Genomic DNA, 20,633 nt, shown 5'->3' with positions numbered 1-20,633 from the left:
CTTCTTGCATTTGCAAATACTGTATCGCTTCCAACAAAAATGACATTTGAAGTATTTATTTCCAACGTGTCGGTTGCAGAAGTGTCTGGAAAGTAGCGGTAGATATTAGGTCCGTCATGTGTCTTTTCACCTTCTTGTGCCATTGCATCACTATTCTCTTCCTCCAGATTTATGTCACTGACAATGTCTCTCTTCTTAGTTGTTAAATAGAAACCTAAGATAGGTAACTTCGTCTTTTTATACAGTTCCCCGACTGTGACCCTATCCTCTAATGAGTTCTGCTGAAAGTCAGTTAAATCAATGTCAAAATCAGTAAGGCTTCCCTCCGCATTTTCAAGTTCTGTTTTTTACTGTCCTTCGGGACACACTCTTTTCTGGTTCCCCCACCCTTTTTGGTGCGTACCTGCACAAATGCCTCTTCTCTGAAATGCATCCATCCCATCTCAATTTTTCTCTGATTCTTTTGAGCATTCTTTGGAGGGGTTGTACGCTCTCTCTCGGGCATATGATCACATTTGTTTCTCGAGAGCTTTCCTCTGAGTCGCTCAAAGATCTTTGACTTGCGACTGCAAGGTTCTTTTTCCTTCCGTCTGCAGTATCCAAAAACAGCCAGTAGATCACCATAGGATGGAAGATACTCTTTGAGTTGGTCATCTATCATGAGGTGTATGACACTGGCATCAATCTAAAATGAAGAAATATTTATTAAATTCTAAGGTCATGCATTAATAATAAAAATAAACAACTACATATACAGCATCAGATATTTACAAAGCTCTTACAAATTTTGTTTTTTAATGGTTATGTGTGATTTGTCAAAATTAAACTTTTTCTTATATTAACCACCTTATTTTGTTACATTTGCTGAATGTCCTCCTCAGGCACATGCCGTGACCTTAAGTAGTCACTTAGCTCATCCATCTTGTGACAGTTCAAAAATCCTCTGCACCTATGTTGATTGAAGCGTTTAGTACTAAATAAATAGGATTTATTTCAGAACTATGGAGCAAAAAGAGATTTGTACAAAAGTGTTATTTGTCCTTTCTTTAATATTCTATGGTAAAATTAGCTATAATACTGACTCAAGACCTTACATGAAATACATTTGTCGTTTGTTGATTTATCTCCAACACTAAACATGCATTTTCACATCAGATATTTTGTTATAACATTAAAGCTAATAGGTACTTATTAGCTTTACTTGTATATTGGTTGTATTTAAAAACTGAATCTAGTAACTGAAACAAACACCCAAGATGTAAAGGAGCTACAATTCTTAAGTGTAGTATTTAGTTTTTATAACATCACTGATACTGCAATGATGATAAGAACAATACAATGCAAATGAAAAGGCAACAGTTAACTATTATGTGTAATTTGTGTTAAAATAGATTACTGTCAAACTACTGTAACATAGTTTAGTGAGATTAGATGTCTAACTGTCCGTTTTACATATATCATATGCCATGACCAAAAAGTGTAATTTACTGTACAAAACATGGTAACATTAGATTAAGTTGGTGCTTATTAATGTGAGGAATAGAAGGAGAGTTAAATGCTATACGTGACTTAAAGTTAGTTGAGTTAGAACCAAACAGTCTTGAGACCAATTAACATAACAGATTCACTGTCTGTTGTTTTTGCTAACACGACGTAACATTAACGTTACTCCTGACCGCATTATCAAGTGCCTGTACGTGCTTCTAGATTTGGCAAGTAACGTTAGCCGAAATATCAATGCAGTAATGAATGCTATCCATGCTAGCTGTGCCCCCTTTTCATACGCATATGAGGCGCTTGTAACTGAAAATAACAGTATGGCACATATAACATTACTGTCTAAAATAGGTAACGTTATTGCATTAACATGTGCTTAAGAAAAGGTAGCTAAATTGGAAAGTGACAGAGGACAACTTAGTGCACATGTACAGTAACAACACGTTAACGTTATCAGCATAACTTTTCAAATCAATATAACGTTAGGTCTTTACAGCACTAACTTTACGTTACATGTAGGCATACATAATTATGACTTTGTATCAGTCATAATTCAGCCTTGGTGCAGAATTACAGCCACTAGAGCCAGTCCCACGATGAGCTTTCCTTAGGATGTGTGATGGTCGGGTCGGCTGGCTGTGAGTTTTCTGTTTTGTTTACTATTCTCTATTTTGTTTCCCGGTTAGTTTTCTCTCCTCCTGTGTCAGTCAGTTCTCTGGCACCCCCGTCTCCGCCCCCCCTCCCCCGAACCCATGCAATTGGGCCACGGCCGTCTTTCCCCAGAAGAATGAGCGCATTCCACCTTCCCAGCTAAAACCAGTTTCCATTAGCGCTCTGAGCCCTCCTACTGTTGCCCCACCACCCACCTGAGTCGTGGAGGGACATCCTGCCTACACAGTATGGAAAATTATGGACGTTCAATGCAGAGGAAGAGGGTTCCAATTCCTGGATGACTGGGAGGGGTATGGTCCTGAGGAGAGGAGCTGGATTTCCTGAGCCCTCATCCTCGATCCATCTCTTCTCAGTGACTTTTACCGGGCCCATCCTGAGAAGCCCGGTAGACCGCCTGGAGGCGGTTGTTGAGGGGGGGTACTGTCTTGATGCCGTCATTGCAGCCCCTTCCTCTCTGTTTGTGTGCATTGTTTGTTTCCCTGTTTGTGATCCCTCATGTTTCTCCCTCCTGCTGTGTCTGTGAGTTGTGGGCGTGGCTTATTTTGCAGACTGCACCATGTGAAGTTCATGCCCTAATCATCCCCAACGGTACTTAAGGCCGGCTCTGTGGTCCACTCGGCGCCAGATTGTTCAGTCTACTAGCGTGGTACGGTTGTAGATCCTGACTCCCCGTGTAATTCTTTTTCCTGGTGTCCTAGCTTGTTTAGCTAATGTGATCTGTGTTTTCTCCTGTTTCAGTCTGCCTTGCTTGCTTGTGCTCACGCATCCTGTTACTCCTGCCTGCCTCTCTCTGGATTCAAGGAAGTTTGCCACGGGTTGGAATTGTTTGTTGGACTCTGTGGCGTCGACCATGTGGTAATGGCGTCCTCCAAACAAGAGACTGATTCACTGGGCACGCTCTGGAGAGTGCACTGCACCCACCACTCACCACTGGATTCCCTGGACACGACACCCCCTTGTCCCTTGCTCTATTCACTTTATTAAATCACTTAAACGTATTTCCTGTGTGACATCTGCTTTGGGGTCCAACCTCCAGTGCCATTCCGTAACATACTTGACAACATGTTTTCAGGTAGTGTCACTAAGTCCAAGATTAAAACACCTCAGAGAGAAGTAAGAGTAGTGTCAAGACAAGTTAGGAGGTTAAGTTTAAGGAGTTTCTGAACATGAGCACCCAAAAGAAGATCAATGTGTGGATGCACTTTGACCAGGAGAGCAAAACTCAGGCTAAATGAAAGCACTGCAAAAACCTGATTTCAAATCATGGAGGAGCCACATCCAACATGAGGAGGCACTTAAAAATGAAGCATGTCACTGCACTGCTTGAAGACACACAAGAAGGAGCAACAGCAGCAGAAGCAACAACAACGGAGGCAGCTGCAACTACATCTGCAACAGCATCTGCCAGCACTGGGGTACCAGCTACAACATCACAAGTTGTAAGAAGGCGGCCAACACAATCTACAATGGGGGCATTTGTAAGACGGCCATTTCAACCACTGCAGCAGAGCAAAGTAGATGAAGCCCTTATCAAGATGATTGCCACTGACCTTCAGCCATTTTCAATTGTAGATGACAGAGCATACACACAGGCACTGGACCCTTCATACGTCCTACCCAGCACAGGCACGGTTTCTAACAGGTTGCTGCCTAATCTCTATGATAAAGTCAGAGCAGACCTTAAAGACAAAATCAAGACTGCTCCTGCTGTTTGTCTAACAACGGATTGCTGGACCTCCAGCACAACAACCAGTCACATGTCAGTGAAATGATTTTGAACTGAAGTCCAATTTATTGGATGGCTTTATAGTGACAGAAAACCACACAGCATAACATCTGGCACACAGGTTGGATACTGTGACCCAAGTGTGGGGTACAAAGGACAAGATTGCTTCTTGTGTCACAGACAATGCAAGCAACACCCTTAAGGCTGTGAGGGAGGTGCTGAGGTGGAACCACGTCAGTTGTTTCGCACATGTAATTAATCTGGTGGTCAGGAATGCACTTCAGCAGCCTGACATAGTTGATACCATTCAGAAGGTGAAGTCTGTTGTGGAGTATGTGCGCAGAAGCACAGTGGCTTCTGCAAAGCTGCACGAGGTCCAGCAGCAGATGGGACAGGCTACATTGCGACCAAAGCAAGATGTGGTGACTCGCTGGAACACATTTTACATGCGCCAGCGTATGTTGAAAATTAAAGAGCCCCTGGTCTCCACACTGGCATTGGTTAACCCACAGCTGCCAGCACTAACTCTGGCTGAGTGGAGGAGGCCTGTGATGTGCTCCAGCCCTTTTCAGGAGGTCACAGTGGAAATGAGCTCAGAGAGGTATGTAAAATGCACTGTACACATATACAAGAGGTTTTGATAGCTATACTTTTAGTATTTTGCTGACACTTTTGTCCAAAGTGACTTACAGAATATTAACATTACAATAGTAAAAGTAGCATTGCCAGTTTAAAAGCCTACATTAAGCATAATAGTAATAACAATATCAATACAAATATCAGAAAAGTTTTAAACTAATCATAAAAACCATAACTCTAAGATAATTACTTAAAGTAATTTTACTATACATACAGTGTGATTGTCTTTAATAGAAGACCTTTTATTGTTGACAAAACTTGTAAATACTGTCTTTTGCTCAGCAAACACTGACCATGGTTTATTATTTGTTTTCTCACAGCTATGTGACGGGCTCAAAAGCAATTTTGATTGCCCGTGGGCTTCAGCGAATTATTGCTCACAGGCAGAAAAACCCTCTCAAGACTGAGCCAGAGAGAAGGCTGGTCAGCACTTTAGCTTTTGAACTAGAAAAGCGATTTTCAAACAATGAACAAGTTCATTTCTTGGCCGAGGAAACGTTTTTGGACCTACGGTTGAAGAAACATGCTTTCGTAAATGACAGGAACGCAGACAACACCATGTCAAGAGTGGTGGGGGCAACAGCTAAGGCGGCAGCACCAACATCGGCCACAGAGAAGAGTGAGGAATGCACAGCTGCCAAAGGTCTACCCGCCATCCACCTTACCACCTTCTACAGAGGAACTGTTGAATCTGTCATAACATATGGCCTCACCTCCTGGTTTGGCAGCTGTAAGTCCCTGGAGAAACACCAACTGAACAGGATTGTAAAGACAGCCAGCAAGATCATCAGTGCCCCTCTCCCCACCCTGCTGGAGACGTACAACCAGCGGTGCACTCGCAGGGTCATCAACATCATCCCACAGCCTTTTCTCCCTCCTTCCGTCTGGGAAAAGATACAGGAGCCTCCGCTCCAGAACCAGCAGGATGCTGAACAGCTACTTTCCACAGGCGGTTAGGATTTTAAATGGACTGTGCCCCCTGCCGCTGCCATGTTTCCCTACTGTGCAGCTACCTGCCTGAACTGCACTTTGTTTGGACTAAACGCATGACTGCATTGCACTTGCACTTTACATACTGTGCTGCTATTCTGCACAAGCTGCTACTCTCCACTGCACTTTAATATTCTGTACCCAAGCTTCTCTTATATGTCTATATGCTGTATTTTATGTGTTTTAATCCTATTTATTTACTTGTTTTATACTGACACTAGCTGGGGGAACAATATTTAATTTTTGTATGTGCGGAAGTACATGACAAATGACAAAGTAAATCTTGATCTTGAATCTTGATCTTGCAGCAAGCTCTGAATGTCAGTCAGTGCCTCAAGTTTGGGCTGACTTTCAAGACAGGGTGACCAGTTTACGCCCAGACAATCAGAACCATATAACTGAGGCCATGCTTGAGGTAAAAGGATTTTTGTGTAAACAACTTATCCCCGCACAACTGACCCATTGCAATGGTGGAAAGCCAGAGCACTGGTTGTTAATAACATGAGCACAGTCATGCAGACTATACTCTGCATTGTTGCCACCTCTGTGCCCTTAGAGAGGGTCTTTTCTAAAACGGGGCAAATCCTTTCACAGAGGAGGTGCAACCTCAGCACTATGAAAGTCAGCCAGTTGGCATTTTTAAATGCCAACATATAATAATAATAATAATAATAATAATAATAATAATAATAATAATAATAATAATAATAATAATAATAATAATGAAGCACTACTTTTAATGTAAATAGTTATTCATAGTTTTTTCAATGTATTTTATTTAGGGCTGGGCAACGATTAAAAGTTTTAATCGTGATTAATCGCATGATTTCCCTGATTAATCGCGATTAATCACATTGTTATACGCAAAATCCAATAATGAATTCAAAAGTAGTGTATAGCGCAATTTTTTATTTTAAATGTTCTGCCATAACATTTGTTCTGCAAACACTTTTATAATATACACTGTTTATACAGTAGCAGTTAAATAAAATATTTAGTGTAAATCTCAACTTAAACAATGTAATCAAGGCAAATACAAAATTAAAACTTATTGCCACTGCCAGGGCATTAATGTTATCCTGTTTGTTATATATAAAATGCTCACAAAATCCTGAGCCACAATCATAACATTAAAACGGGCAATTTCTGAGATAACAGCAGAATTTCTTTTTTTCTTTTATCAGGGAGTAGCATAACCAGTCTATGTTCAGTACCAAATGTCCCTGTTATAACCAGTCTATGTTCAGTACCAAATGTCCCTGTTATAACCAGTCTATGTTCAGTACCAAATGTCCCTGTTAGAGTGAGGTGAAGCACAAACGTTTCAGCATAATGTCTCTCCTCTGTTTTTATTACAATCAGAGCACATGAATGCAGCGCCCACTGTTCATCAATATAATGTACTGTAACTCTGAGTTACCCAGTGATGTCCAGTGGTCCCCAGTGAGAGTAACACGTAAAGTTGTCACTTTTGCGGTCCTCTCCTTTTCATACAACTCGTATTCTTCTTGTGACGGTGCAGCTTGTAAAATCTCATACCTGCCGTCATTTGTTGCAACTATCAGAATGTTTCTCAGACAGACGTCCTCCACAACACTAATGGGCCTGCAGTCTGTAGCTATCCACTTCGCTATGGTATTTGTTAGCTTCTCTTGCCTTTGTTTATCTATACTTCTCCCACATGCTGCATCTAACGTAGTCTGCCGACGCCTTGCGCCACTGTTTGTTTCGTTGAATGATTTGCTGGTATCAACAGTGTGTATTGTATGTAGGTGATATTTCAGACTGGAAGTACTCCGGCGATAAGAAAATTCTACTTTGCAGTGGTTACAAATAACTTTGGTTCTGATGACTGCGCTGTCTGGAAGAACTTTTAAAATGAAAATGGCCATGTAAAAGTTCTGTACCCTTCTCCATATTTGTTGGTTTGTTTATACGCTTTTCCTTTCCATTTCCTCTAAGCTAGGCAGCAGTCAGCACAGACTTTTTCAAAATAAAAGCCTGTGAGCAACAGACTTTTACAATAATAAAAGAAATAATAAAAATAATGCGCAATAAAATTATCGGCGTTAATTAATTAATGAGTTAGCGCGATAATGCATTAACTTGCCCCGCCCCAATTTTATTGTTGTATTATTGTTCTAGTAATTTGCATTTTTGTTGATTTTTTTTTTTTATTTGTAAATTTATTTTTGTATGCTTGGTCAATCTTTAATTGATTTGCATGTTTTGCATTTTTTGTATTCTCGGTCACTTTCTAATTTATTTACACATTTTCCATTTTTTCCCATCTATTAGTATGACATTGCCTATGCGTGGCTAAATGTTTCTTTTTTTCATGTGTGCCACTTTAAAATAAATGCTTGTTACCACACTGGTAGCCCAAGTCTTGGTCCGTCATCGTTAATATTAACTCCACTTTCATCTAAGGGGAACACTGCAGAAAACTCTGCTGTCATTGTAAAACCAGTAACATGGCCGACTCAAAAATACCAGAACTTCCTACTATGTTAGTGGTTAGAGACAATGGGCTAGGACTGAGTTTCCTAGGCGATTTAAAAATACAGACGAAAGTGACTCGCGCAACCCGGATCAGTTTAATGAGTGCCTCGGAATAACCCAAATCCTTAAAATAACTCAAGTTTGCCAGCCCTACAAAAAAGTTGGTCTGAATTTGCTGTCATAGATGGAGAGTAGGATAGACGTCACGGCATTGGAACCAAACACACGACCGAGCAATGAGTTGTTGAATGGAAGGCGCGAGTCGGGGCGGCCACTTACTGTACGTTATCAAAATAAAGTGGCTCCGAACTGCTCCACAGCAGAGAGCAGGAGAAAAGGACTGGGTAAAGGACTTTTTACCATACGATAAGACATTTTTTTTAACATATGAGCTACAGACAGATGCACTATAGAGTATTCCGTATTTATAGAAACAAAGTATCAAAATATGCTTGCTACAATTATGTTGAAAATAACTGTTAGGCTACTTCTTTCCAAGTTGCTCCGACAAAAGGACACAACACTAGGAGTTAGCAGTAGCATCTTCTGTTACGTTGTTTTCACTATTAGTTAACACTAAATGGCCATCTGTGGAAGAAGTATTCAGATCATTTACTTAAGTAAAAGTACTAATTCCACAGTGTAAGGCATCACACTTCTATCCCATCTTTGTTGGGAGGCGCACATGCGCAGTAGCTAGGTAGGGATCACATCAGCTAGCTGTTTGTTTCTACAACTTCAGTTAGTACAAGGCAGGATTAGCTGGGAGACTTCTTCTAAACAAGGGCACACTTCCAATTTTGCGTGCAATACCTGCAGAACAGGGACATGGAAGTAGTTCTTTTGTAGATTATGGTGAACTAGTGTGTGTTGTAGCAGTGTTTTGCCATTGAGCTGCATGCTATGCTATTTTGAACAGCTCCCCCGGAGGCTGAAGGCAGGAATCATTCAGAAACCGTATCTCACTCAAAACAGCATGGGTGTTTTTTTTCCAAGTTTGTATGTGTGTGGAAGCACCAGAGACACAAAATAACACCCCATTTTTTTTCATAATATGTGCACTTTAAGTCAAAGTATGTAAGTAAGTATCATCAGGAAAATGTACTTAAGTATTCAAATTAAAAGTACTTAAAAGTAAAGAAATTTTTTTAGAAAACATTTTAGAAACTGGACACGATCCACACTGTTCTGTGTTGAATTGTCTAAACATCATATTTTATAAAATACATGTTTTGTGTGCAGAAATCTTAATGTGTCAAGTAACTAAAGCTGTCAGATTAATGTAGTGAAGTAAAAAGTAAGGCAAGGCAGCTTTATTTGTATAGCACATTTCAGCAACGGCAATTCAAAGTGCTTTACATAAAAACGATTAAAAACTAAAAACAGATAAAATGCGAGAATAAAAGTTACAGTGCAATATAAGAAATTAAACATTAAAGAACAGTTAAAAACAGTTAAAAATATAAAAGCAGATAAAATACAAGATTTTAGGCTGCTAGTATGGGAAAATGTATAAGCCGTTGCTCTATACACGTAATCCACCCGCAATCCTTGCCGTTCCCAGAACGGGCCGGTCCCACCCGTCTTACTTTTTAATTATTTTTATATGCTTATATAGATTGTCATACAGTTTCAACAATGCACCTTCAGTATAAGAAATAAACAATTATTTAAAGAAAGTCAACATCAAAAAGAAAGGTCTTCAGCCTTGATTTAAAAGAACAGAGTTGTGGCGGACCTGCAGTTTTCTGGGAGTTTGTTCCAGATATGTTGAGCACAAAAACTGAACGCTGCTTCCCCGTTTAGTTCTGACTCTGGGGACATAAAGCAGACCTGTCCCAGATGACCTGAGAGGTCTGGGTGAGTCATAGTGTAGTAGCAAATCAGAAATGTATTTTGTCCTTAAACCTTTTAGTTATTTATAAACCAGCAAAGGTATATTGAAATCTGTCTGATTTTTTTAGGGAGACATGTAAAGGCACCGTTACAGTAGTCAAGTCTAATGAATATAAAAGCATGGACATTTTTCAAAATCCTGCTGAGACATAAGTCCCTTAACCCTTGATATATTCTTAAGGTGATAATAGGCTGACTTTGTCTTATGTGGCTGTTGAATTTCAGGTCTGAGTCCATGACTACACCAAGATTTCTTGCTTTGTCTGTTGTTTTTAACATTGTCGTTTGAAGTTGAGCGTTGACTTTTAATCGTTCCTCTTTTGCTGCAAAAACAACCACCTCCGTTTTTTCTTCATTTAATTTAAGAAAGTTCTGGCACATCCAGTCGTTAATTTGTTCAATGCACTTAGTCAGTTTTTGCATTGGACTATAGTTCCCTGGCGATAAGGTTATGTCAATTTGTGTGTCATCCGCATAACTATGGTGATTTATTTTGTTGTTTCCCATAAACTGAGCCAGATGAAGCATGTAGATGTTAAACAGAAGACGCCCCAGAACAGAGCCTTGGGGAACTCCGAACATCATATTTGTATGCTCAGATGCATAATAACCTATAGCTACAAAGTAATCCCTATTCTTTAAGTAGGATTCAAACCAGTTTAGTACTGAGCCAGAAAGGCCAACCCAGTTTTCCAATCGGTCTAGTAATATGTCATGATCGACCGTGTTAAATGCAGCCCTGTGATCAAGTAATACTAAGTCTGAAATTTTGTCTGTGTTTAAGTGGATGTCATTAAAGACTTTAACAAGAGCCGTCTCAGTGCTGTGGTGTGGTCGAGTATAAGTAGAAAGTGGCATGAAAAGACTCTCTCACACTCTCTCTCTCACACACACACACACACACACACACACACACACACACTCACTCACACACACATCAGATAATCCATGTTAGATAGATAGATACTCTAATTATCCCAAGGTATCTATCTATCTATCTAACATGGATTATCTGTGTGTGTGTGTGTGTGTGCGCTACATGGGTTGTTATGTGGGTTGAAGTAGCCTGTTCGATCTCTATTAGGCTATTAATATGGTGTTTTGTAATATTAATAAATATGAGATGAAATCTACTCTATTTGAGGGCAAGTTTGTTTTAGCCTATTTTGATTTTGGGCCTAAGGGTTTGGGCATTTGGCACATTGTTGGGTAAGACAGGTTACTAATGTGATTGCTTCTTTAAATTAATGCTTTTTCAATGACTGAATTCATTGAAATAAAATGATTTTTTCAGAATTTCTTTGATTTGAATGTTTTTTGGTAATTCATCATGTAGGTCTTAAATTTCAATCTTTATGGTCTTAAAATGTCTTAAAAAGGTCTTAAATTTGACTTACTAAAACCTGCAAGAACCCTGTTTAAAAAAAGGATCTTACTCTTTAACAGAAAGGTCGACCTCCTTAAAAATTCTTTCCATACTGTTGTCAGATACTTAGAATATTAATCTGAGTCTGTCAGTGGCAAAACAAGCACTTTAGTGAAGGTAAATACAAGCTGCACAATTGCCTTAATAACTTACACTGTAGCTTGTTTCTCTGCTGCCAACTGCAGCGATCTCTCTTAATACTGAACCGGTGTCAAAGATTGTTGTTCCCGTCAGTCACTTAGACACAGGAACATAGGGTTGAAAAAAAACGGTAATTACCTTTTAATGTTGAACTATTCCTTTTAATGGCAAAAGTGAACCAAAATGAACACTAAATCAGCTGACAAATGTTTACACATTCTTTTAATTGATCCTTTTTTAACAACACACTTATGATACAGAATGAATATTTGCACAGAAACAGACACATTTTGCTAATCATCATAGAATAAACAGTTGGTTTGACAACAATCAGCAGAGGACAACTTTTTTTTTCCACTATGGCTTTTTTTTGCCAGGTGTTTGGCAAACCAATGAAAAAGCAGTAGGGGGAGGAGGAACCAACATACTTAGAATAAAAACACAAGCTTGGGTCTTAAATGCTTTTAGGGTTTTGGACATGGTTTGAGTCAAGCTTGAAACATTAGATCCTATTCCCCAGACTGGGTGTTGTGTTGAGAATTAAAAGAGGTTACCTTCTTATAGATTAATTACAGCATTGATTAATAAATGTGGTGAAGACTGATAAAAACAGAAGACAACTAATACAACAGTCTACAATGTAATGGCATCTTGATTGCTCATGCAGTTTTCATCAAATAAACAAGATGATGGGGGAACAAATGAACAATTATGTTGTTTTATCAAATGTCATGTTGTCATCTTTTAAGGTGTTTTATCATGAGAAAAGCATCACACTTAAAGCTTATCTTAACAGCATGGATGTCAGTGTTTGATAGTCTTTTAAAGAGCAACAAAAATAATCTCTTCAGGTAATCACACAGTTCAGTGCTGTTTTTTTTTACCTCTTCATGGTGACAGACGGAATTCATTTGCAAGATCAAGTGTTTTGAACTGAATCTTTTAGTCGAATCATCAAACTATTTTTTTTTATTTTCACACACGTAAAAGCACTTACATCAAGTCCCTTTTATATTTGGTCATACTGTCATTCTTGTAATAAACTCAAAGTGCTATTCATACTTTTATGAGGTCTCATAGCTTGGCATTTTAGAAAAAAACACCAATCCAAGGAATGTCATTGGAGGAGTCCAATCATCATGGCCAGTTGAATGTCCTGCCTGTGATCTGGTAAAACTTCTGATTGAAGGGGTGAAAGAACCTCTGCAATTTAGTCACCACCAACGGGTCCACGTCAGGATGGATGCGGCCCTTGCTGCCTGCCAGGCACTTGTTGAAGACAATGTTAAATCGCAGACAGTAAAATCCCCTGGTGGCGTTGAAGTACAGGTTGTACTGGCTGATTCTCGAGGGAAGGTTGAGGAAGCGCTCGACGAGCTGTAGCTCCGGCAGCGGGTCGGCGATGAGGCGGTCCCCGTCCACGATGTGGAACTGCTCCACGGGAAAGTACTTCAGCCAGCGCTCCAAGTGTTTGGTGTAGATGCTGGTCCGCACCGCTTTGTACTTTGTGTTCACCTCACAGGTGTTGGAGTCAATGGCCAGCTTCTCAAACTTGTGGTAGGTCTTGTTTTTGCGCTCCTTGCCCTCCAGCACTTGCGTGTAGTCGGACACGGCTCGGGTGGTGGGCTCACGCACGATGATCAGCAGCTTGATGGAGGAGTTCATCTTGAAGATGCGTTCAGGGACCTCCTCTGTGATGAAGTAGGCAGGGCTCTTCTCAATGGTGATCTGATGAGGGAAGGAGAAGGGCATTTTCTCCCTGTACCAGTCGATGCCCCGGGCGTAGTTTTGGTCATTATCAAAGAAGTGGATCTCCTGCGAGGCCTTGACCACGGCAGGGTGCAGGTTGAGCATCTCCAGCAGGGCGCGGGTGCCCCCCTTGCGCACCCCAATGATGATGGCCCGGGGCAGCTGCTGGACCAGGTTGTGCAGGCGTATTTGCTCCTTCGTGGCATTGCCCTTGCGTAGTTCATGGAGCAGGCCACGCTTAAACTGCAGGGTGCGGAGAGGAATTTGCTCTGGCTCAGGAGGGGGCACTCTGCTCTCAATGGGGCAAATGGGCTGTAGCCTGAAAGAGACAAAAGCAAAAAAAGACATCCTCAGTTTCGATTACTAATATTATATATAATACTTATAATTTGCAGCTTGTAAGAGCCATTTTTTGGTTTTGTTTGTTTGGTTTCAACCTCCCTACACTTGGGGCAGTAGTTCGTTGTCAATTATAAACAAGAGGTATTTGCCCTAAGGGGTTGCATCGAATGCAGAAGCAAAGTGTTTTTTGACCGTGCTGTAGATGTTGGTTGGGTTTTTGTATGTTTAAGATTATTTTTGCAGCAACCGCCTCTGGTCGGATTTAAACGTGTCCGCTGCTACGGACTCGGCATACATTGGGTGCACAATTTACTGGGTGAGCTAGAGGTTGCCCCAACTGGCTATATTTTGTTTTATTATGAACTATAAGAAATGTATTGTGTTATTAGAAATCATTTTACATTTTGGTCATTTACTACGCGTCTAAAACAATTTGAGTCTGGAACCGTAGTTGCATCCATTTGAAAGGCAAACGGTTCATGCCAATAACACAGCATGAATACATCATGGTAGGACTGTAACGATATGCGACATGAAACCGAAATCGCGACACTCAGATCCACAAACCTGTGTTGCGCTGTGAGAAGGCAGAATCGCGATATACCCCTTCCAACTCGCAGAGTTATCCTTCCCGTCCAGACCCAATGCTACCACATCTTTAAATTACTATTAGTATTAGTAGTTTTGGTGCCTTATCCCCCTTTTTGTCGGGTAAATTTAGTTAACTGTAAAGATGGCTAAACGCTAACGGAGGTGTAACGTTACGAATGGCTGCTGTTCTGACTTGGGTGCCTGGGTCTGTTTCCCGACGGTTCAGTTAACTGCCGTTAGCGTCCTTAGCACCGGTGTTACGTGCTGACCGGGTTTGGATTGCTGTAATGATAGTGGCTGGTTGGCTGGGGGCTGACTGTGGATGTGTCCCCGGGCCGGGGCTGTTGTCAGCTCTCATCCCGACTGAAGCCTTGCAGGGCCGGGAGAGTGAGGCAGACAACGAATCGTGGGTCAAAAATTGTGATACAAACCGAATCGTGGGTAGCGGGTATCCTTACAGCCCTACATCATGCCATCTGTTTTATCTGATATGGACACTGCAAAAAGACTCCATCTTATGAAGAAAGGTTTGTCTATTATTAAAGCCAGAAAGTGTTTTATTCTTAAAACAAAAATCTGAAATATCTGCTGTGCAATTACATTATTTCAACCAAAGAAATGAGTGTATCATGAAACAATACACAAAAAGAAGATTGCTGCACTAGAGTCAAGCAAAATAACACTGATCAGAGCAAATTGATATATATTGGGATTTTACAGGTGCAAGACTTGTTTCAGAATTCTTTTGGGGGATTTATTACTAGACAAAAGTGACTTGAAATCCCTCATTCACTCATTCACAACTCCTTATAGACAACACTCAGTGTGTAAATGTCAGGATCCGTCTGCGGACTGCCTTTGTGCCACTCTTGTGGCCTTTTTGTGTATTTTGTTGTGTTCTGTTGTTACCTGTCTGTCATCTGTCTTTGTCTCCGCCCATCCCCTTATATGGTCTGCACTTCCTCTCGTTAATTACCCTCCAGTTCTGTTCTCACCTGTTCCCAATTGTCTCGTTAGTTTCCCTCCGTTTCTACTCTCACCTGTTGCTCGTTACTGTCTTGTCCAATCCCCTGTCTTTCTATTCATTGGTCTGTGTATTTCTACACCCCTGTGTTCCTTTGTCTCTTGTCGGTTCGTCTCTCCCTGTGTGTCTTGTGAGAGTTCTGTTCGTTTGTAGTTGTGAGTTTGTAGTTGTTGAGTCAAAATAAAGTGTTTGTTCTGCACTTGCATTTGGGTCCACCTGCTGAAACCGTGACAGTAATGCTATAGCGAGCAGTTTATTAATCTTTTGGAGACTTATTGATTCAATGCAGTTTTCCATCATTGCTGACAGAAGTTGACTCATACAACATCAGTCTTGTTCATCGTAGATGTACATCATCCATCCATCCATCCATCTTCGTCCGCTTATCCGGTGTCGGGTCGCGGGGGGAGCAGCTCCAGCAGGGGACCCCAAACTTCCCTTTCCCGAGCAACATTAACCAGCTCCGACTGGGGGATCCCGAGGCGTTCCCAGGCCAGGTTGGAGATATAATCCCTCCACCTAGTCCTGGGTCTTCCCCGAGGCCTCCTCCCAGCTGTACATCATTCATTCATCTATTTTTATTTCTGTGTCATGTCAAACATTCAGCCCACATGGGATAACAAGACAGCGCTCACTGATTCTTGAAACATGTCCCACTAAGAAAAGTGCCAATTCTGTTGGAAATGAATAACATTTTCATGAATAAAAAGAATCAAGGTTATAATCAGGGGGTTATTATTATTATTATTATTATTATTTTTAATGTTTATTTGATGGCCCATTGCCTACAAAATCAGTTGTCCTCACATAGGAGATAATCATTTCAACTTGATTAAAAAAAACAAATCAATAATTGATGTGTATAATATTGTTACCACATGAAAAAGTACGTTGTGATATGTTTTAAAAACTACAGTGAGTTTTTAACAATATTTACTAAAATGTGTCACATATTCGTCACCACCGTCAGATATTTATAAAAAGCAATAAAATCAGGCAACTAAAAGGTCAACTATGTTCCTGAGGACCCCATTTTCAAACCTTCAGCTCTGCTGCATGCTTCAAGATCACTCAAGCTTCCTTAAGTTTGCTATTTTCTCTTGAACTTGTTCATATTTTTGGACACTGCTACTGCTACACCATAACATGTGAACACTATCTTTTGTATAAAAAATATTATATTAGATTATGACAAATGTATACTTTTTAAGAAGAGGTCTGAAGTAGCTAGCAATAGGGGGGAAACAAGATGGCTAATGTGAACAACTCATGCATATCATGTGAAAGAGTAGGTTTTTGTCACCACTGTCAGGTTTTCGTGGATATCTTCACGGCTGTGGTTCGGCCTCGAGGCTGCGGCATGCTCAGGATTGTTATTTTTTTGGACCCAATAGTTAAATTAAGTTGTTAAGCAAGAAGCCATCTTGTGTGGTATACATTTTGGAATTGTATGTTGTTATGAGGCCACTGTCACCAGATTAGTGTCACCACCCTCAGTTCTAAAGTCGCCACCGTCAGAGGGAATTTTATTTGTTTTAAATGAATATGCTTACAATATGTTTCTTCAGTGTTGTAGTAAGTAAAAGTCTCTTTTAATACAAATGTTTGTTAAATAAAAAAACATTACTTTTTTTCTATTTAGTCTTAAAGTAAACGTATGATGTTAGATCTTTTAAAGGAGTACACGTGAAAGTATAAAAAATAAACAAAAGTGAATATTCAACTATAATAACATATTAGACCAAATAAATAAAACATAACTTTGCTTTTTATTGTGTCGGACGGTGTTGATAAAAACAAAGTAAAAACTGGAAACGTCTATTTTTTTTAAAAAAAATACAAAATGAGGAGGTTGCACCAGTACATTGCTGAACAACCAATACTTTAGTCTATAATGATATACCTTCAGATTTTGTAATTTAACTAACTTTTTATTTTCAAAATTAAAACATTTTTTATCCAAATTCCCAACAATCAGTGCGCTATTTAACATACATCGTGCATAAACATGAATCTCCACAGATATATCACCAGTGCAAACAACATCTCTGTGTCCCTGATTAACTGACAGTTATTCGTTGTCGCTACAGTCCTCATTTATTATCCTATTATTTTACACTCCTGGTTAGTGTTCAAAAAAATCTCCGCACCATGTCTGCTGCATTACCGCCTTGCACTGCAGTGTCTTTTGTCACACAGGGGAACTATGATTTGCTTACCCAGACTGCTGCATATCTGATGTAGTTACAGGCATATCTGATACATTGCCATGTTAAAACTACAGATGAACGAATGTTTGACAATAATGCCCCATGTCGATTAGTAGTTTTGATAAGGGACGTCGTTAGGCCTATTTTAGCGGGGCTGAAGCTACTCCAAAATGTTTCTAAGCCCCCCTAAATAATAATAAAAACAACAATAACAATTCGATTTATCCTCATTTAGATGCAACAAATGATATATATATCTACAAAAAAAAAAGCTGAAAAGTCGGAAGTTAGACAGAAGTACAGAGAGTCGTTGTGCTTTCAAGGTGATGCACCGTCTCGTTGCATTGGTGTGAACTAGCAGCTTTCAGAGCGTTGCAGACCGGAGCGTTGCAAGTAACTGGGGGATTCATCTCATCTCGTCACTACTCTTTGGTCTGAACTCGCTATGCACCCCCCTCCCACATACATACACCGATACACACGCTAATTGTGAAAGGAAGATTGATTACACATAGTGATACAGAGTGAAATTGTAAGTTGTTTTTAATGACCTGCTTACCTTTTGCTACGTTTTCTTGAGGTAAAGGAAAGGGGATATTTTTAGCAAGCTAGTCACAACTCTTTATTCATTGCCAATAATATAGCCTATCTCTGTAGTAGGCATATTCTAAAACAATATCAATCCCCATAGAATGTTATTGTCACTGAAAACTAAAATCATAGGGGCCCTGTTAATGCCATTGTACCGTTGTATCCTTCAATTCATTGAGCAGATGAGATGGATATTGGAAGATATTTCGGCAGAGAGAAAGAGAAGCAGGAGATTGGCAGAGCAGTTGATTCTGAGGGAGCTGGTGTGATTGAGGTCAGTAGTGGTCTATAGGTCTAGGGATTGTTTTGTAACAATAAGTGCAGTGATGCCTATTTTTTTCATTTTCTTGTACTGCTATTTGTCATATTTGTTTAACTTACCAACTTATTAGCGGTCTGGCCTCTGTCTGTTTTTGGACATTTTGGATGTTGTTTCATGTGACCAATTTGCATTTCGAAATCATGAAATTAGCATCAGGGTTTTTTTATCTTAAAGCATAAGACGGAAGGAACAGAGTAGAAATGGAAGAAGAGGATATGTCTGTCACTTTTTACATATTGGTTTCTTGACTGATTGTTGACATAAGTGTAGCTCTAATTCAGTAACAAAAGATGTGAGTGCAAAGATTTTGCAAACGCAAGTTACAAATATCCTGGGGGCTGAGTCTTTCAATCCTAGTGACGTCCCTGGTTTTAATGGTTGAATATGTGGAGTGAGATTGGTTAGGGTAAAAATACCAGAGTAATACAGTAAAAATGCTGCCTCATTCAGGAGAACTGGCAAAACACACCTGTGGCTGCTGATACTGTAAACACATCATTCAACATTGTTTTGTCTTATACAACTTCATGAAGTGGAGGACTGCCTGCATTGAATCACTAATTCACTCAGCCTCTGTTATAGTAATCAGTTTTAGAGAGTGATAAGGTTGTATTGTGACAGTGATAGTCTCGCATTGCCAGACCTTCTTCCACAGCGCTGCGGAGAAGGGTCTGACAAGTCCACACAGCATTCTGGGATGGGAGAAAAACGTGCTCTGGTTTATTGGCATTTCTTTAAACCAATCACAATCATCTTGGGCGGTGCTAAGAACCGGACAGAGCCCCAGTGCCTCTGCTAAATAGTCCCAGGAAGGAACTTGTTTTGGTGGAACATGTGTACGTTCAAAAGTAGTTTTAGTCGTGGAACAGAAAACTCAGATTGGACAGATAGTCTAGCTAGCTGTCTGGATTTACCCTGCAGAGATCTGAGGAGCAGTTAACCATAGTCCTCACAAATCCACCGGAGTTTAGAACGCCAATACAAAGAAAGAGGAAGAGGACGGACATCCGGACGAAAATTAGGGACATCCGGCAGAATTTCCGGCAGCACCTAAACAGTCCCGGAAATGAAACGTCGTTGATATAGACTAAGACAGTGATAGCTTACCTATCCAAGGTCCCAACCCTGGCCACGAGATAGAGGACACTTCCGATAGCAAGGCTGCCCAGAACGAAGAGCTTCTGTCTCAGCAATGCCTGCTGTTTGAATAGCATGGCCCTCCATCAATCTTCAGGACTGCGTCTTCAGCCTGCGGAGAGCAGAGTACATAAACCACTAATCACCAGGGGGAAGAGAGACGGCCTAATGTTTATTAACACACACTCAATCAAGGCTTACAAGTGATTAAGCCACACTCACACGCGCCTGAAAAGTGCTGCAGTGCCATTAGAGGAAATGTTCACCCACCAACCGCCACTTTGTTACAAAGTACATTTATATATTTATTTCTGCCAACTCGAGAATCAGATTTGATCTAATGCATATGCGTGTTGTGAGGGCCCTGCTTTGAGACAGGAATGTTTAATATGAAGTATGGCCGCAAGGAAAATGACTCTCAATGTGCCATTTGGAAGTTCTTGCACAAGTTAAAGCTGCACTAATCAATATTTCTAAATGAAGAATGGATCAAATTTGTGTTCTGAAGGGAGTCACTCAAGTGAAAATCTGCAGTTTGCCATTTTCAGCTAATTGTTTGGGTTTTACGTAACTAACTTTAGTCTTGCTTTGCCAGACCTTCCTCCACAGCACGCCGTAGGAGGGTCTGGCTAGTCCACACAGCATTCCTGGAAAACATGCTCATTGGGATTTCTTTTAACCAATCACAATTGTCATGGGCGGCGCTAAGCTCCACATGGAGCCGCTGCAAAAATAGTCTCGGGAAGGAACTTGTTTTGGTGGAACATGCAATCGTGCAACAGCAAACTCTGATTGGACAGATAGTCTAGCTAGCTGTCTGGATTTACCCTGCAGAGATCTGAGGAGCAGTTAGAAAGCCAACACAAAGAAAGAGGAAGGTAACGGACATGCATCCGGTGGAATTTCCTGCAGCAACAGAGCAATCCCGGAAGTGGAACGTCAAAGATATAGACTACTGTAACTTTACTGTTTGGTTCAGTGTCATCACTTTTATCAACCTTTCCAGAAGCAGCAGGCAGCTACTTCCAGAAAAACAACTGATAAACCTACTGTACACTACCTGCTCAGGACCAAATGGCAGACAAGCAATGAACTGGTGAACACAGTGGGACATTTAGCAGCTAGAGAGCAGATATTTTTCTCAGGAATAGGTGGTGACAAAACTGAGCGAGAGGAGA

At 40.4% G+C, this 20,633-nt stretch overlaps 1 protein-coding gene across 1 annotated transcript; it reads right to left on the bottom strand.

Moving 5' to 3' along the window:
* Positions 1 to 12,626: 12,626 nt before the first annotated feature.
* LOC114573705 (heparan sulfate glucosamine 3-O-sulfotransferase 5) lies at positions 12,627 to 19,532 on the bottom strand. Its single transcript, XM_028606013.1, has 2 exons — positions 19,426 to 19,532; positions 12,627 to 13,557 (listed from the first exon to the last, which is right to left on the bottom strand). Exons 1-2 carry the CDS (start codon positions 19,530 to 19,532, stop codon positions 12,627 to 12,629), a joined length of 1,038 nt encoding a protein of 345 aa, XP_028461814.1.
* Positions 19,533 to 20,633: the final 1,101 nt, after the last annotated feature.

The sequence above is a fragment of the Perca flavescens genome, chromosome 18 (assembly GCF_004354835.1).
Source record: "Perca flavescens isolate YP-PL-M2 chromosome 18, PFLA_1.0, whole genome shotgun sequence".
Classification (NCBI taxonomy): Eukaryota; Metazoa; Chordata; class Actinopteri; order Perciformes; family Percidae; genus Perca; species Perca flavescens.
Note: the sequence above shows the minus strand (reverse complement) of the source record. Positions and strands in the feature narration are given on the sequence as shown.

Excerpts from the sequence above, each read along its gene's own strand:
- LOC114573705 (XM_028606013.1), bottom strand. The coding sequence starts at position 19,532 with ATGCTATTCAAACAGCAGGCATTGCTGAGACAGAAGCTCTTCGTTCTG. Across the intron at positions 13,558-19,425 it reads AGGGTTGGGACCTTGGATAG|GCTACAGCCCATTTGCCCCA; the intron begins GTAAGCTATCAC and ends TGTCTCTTTCAG.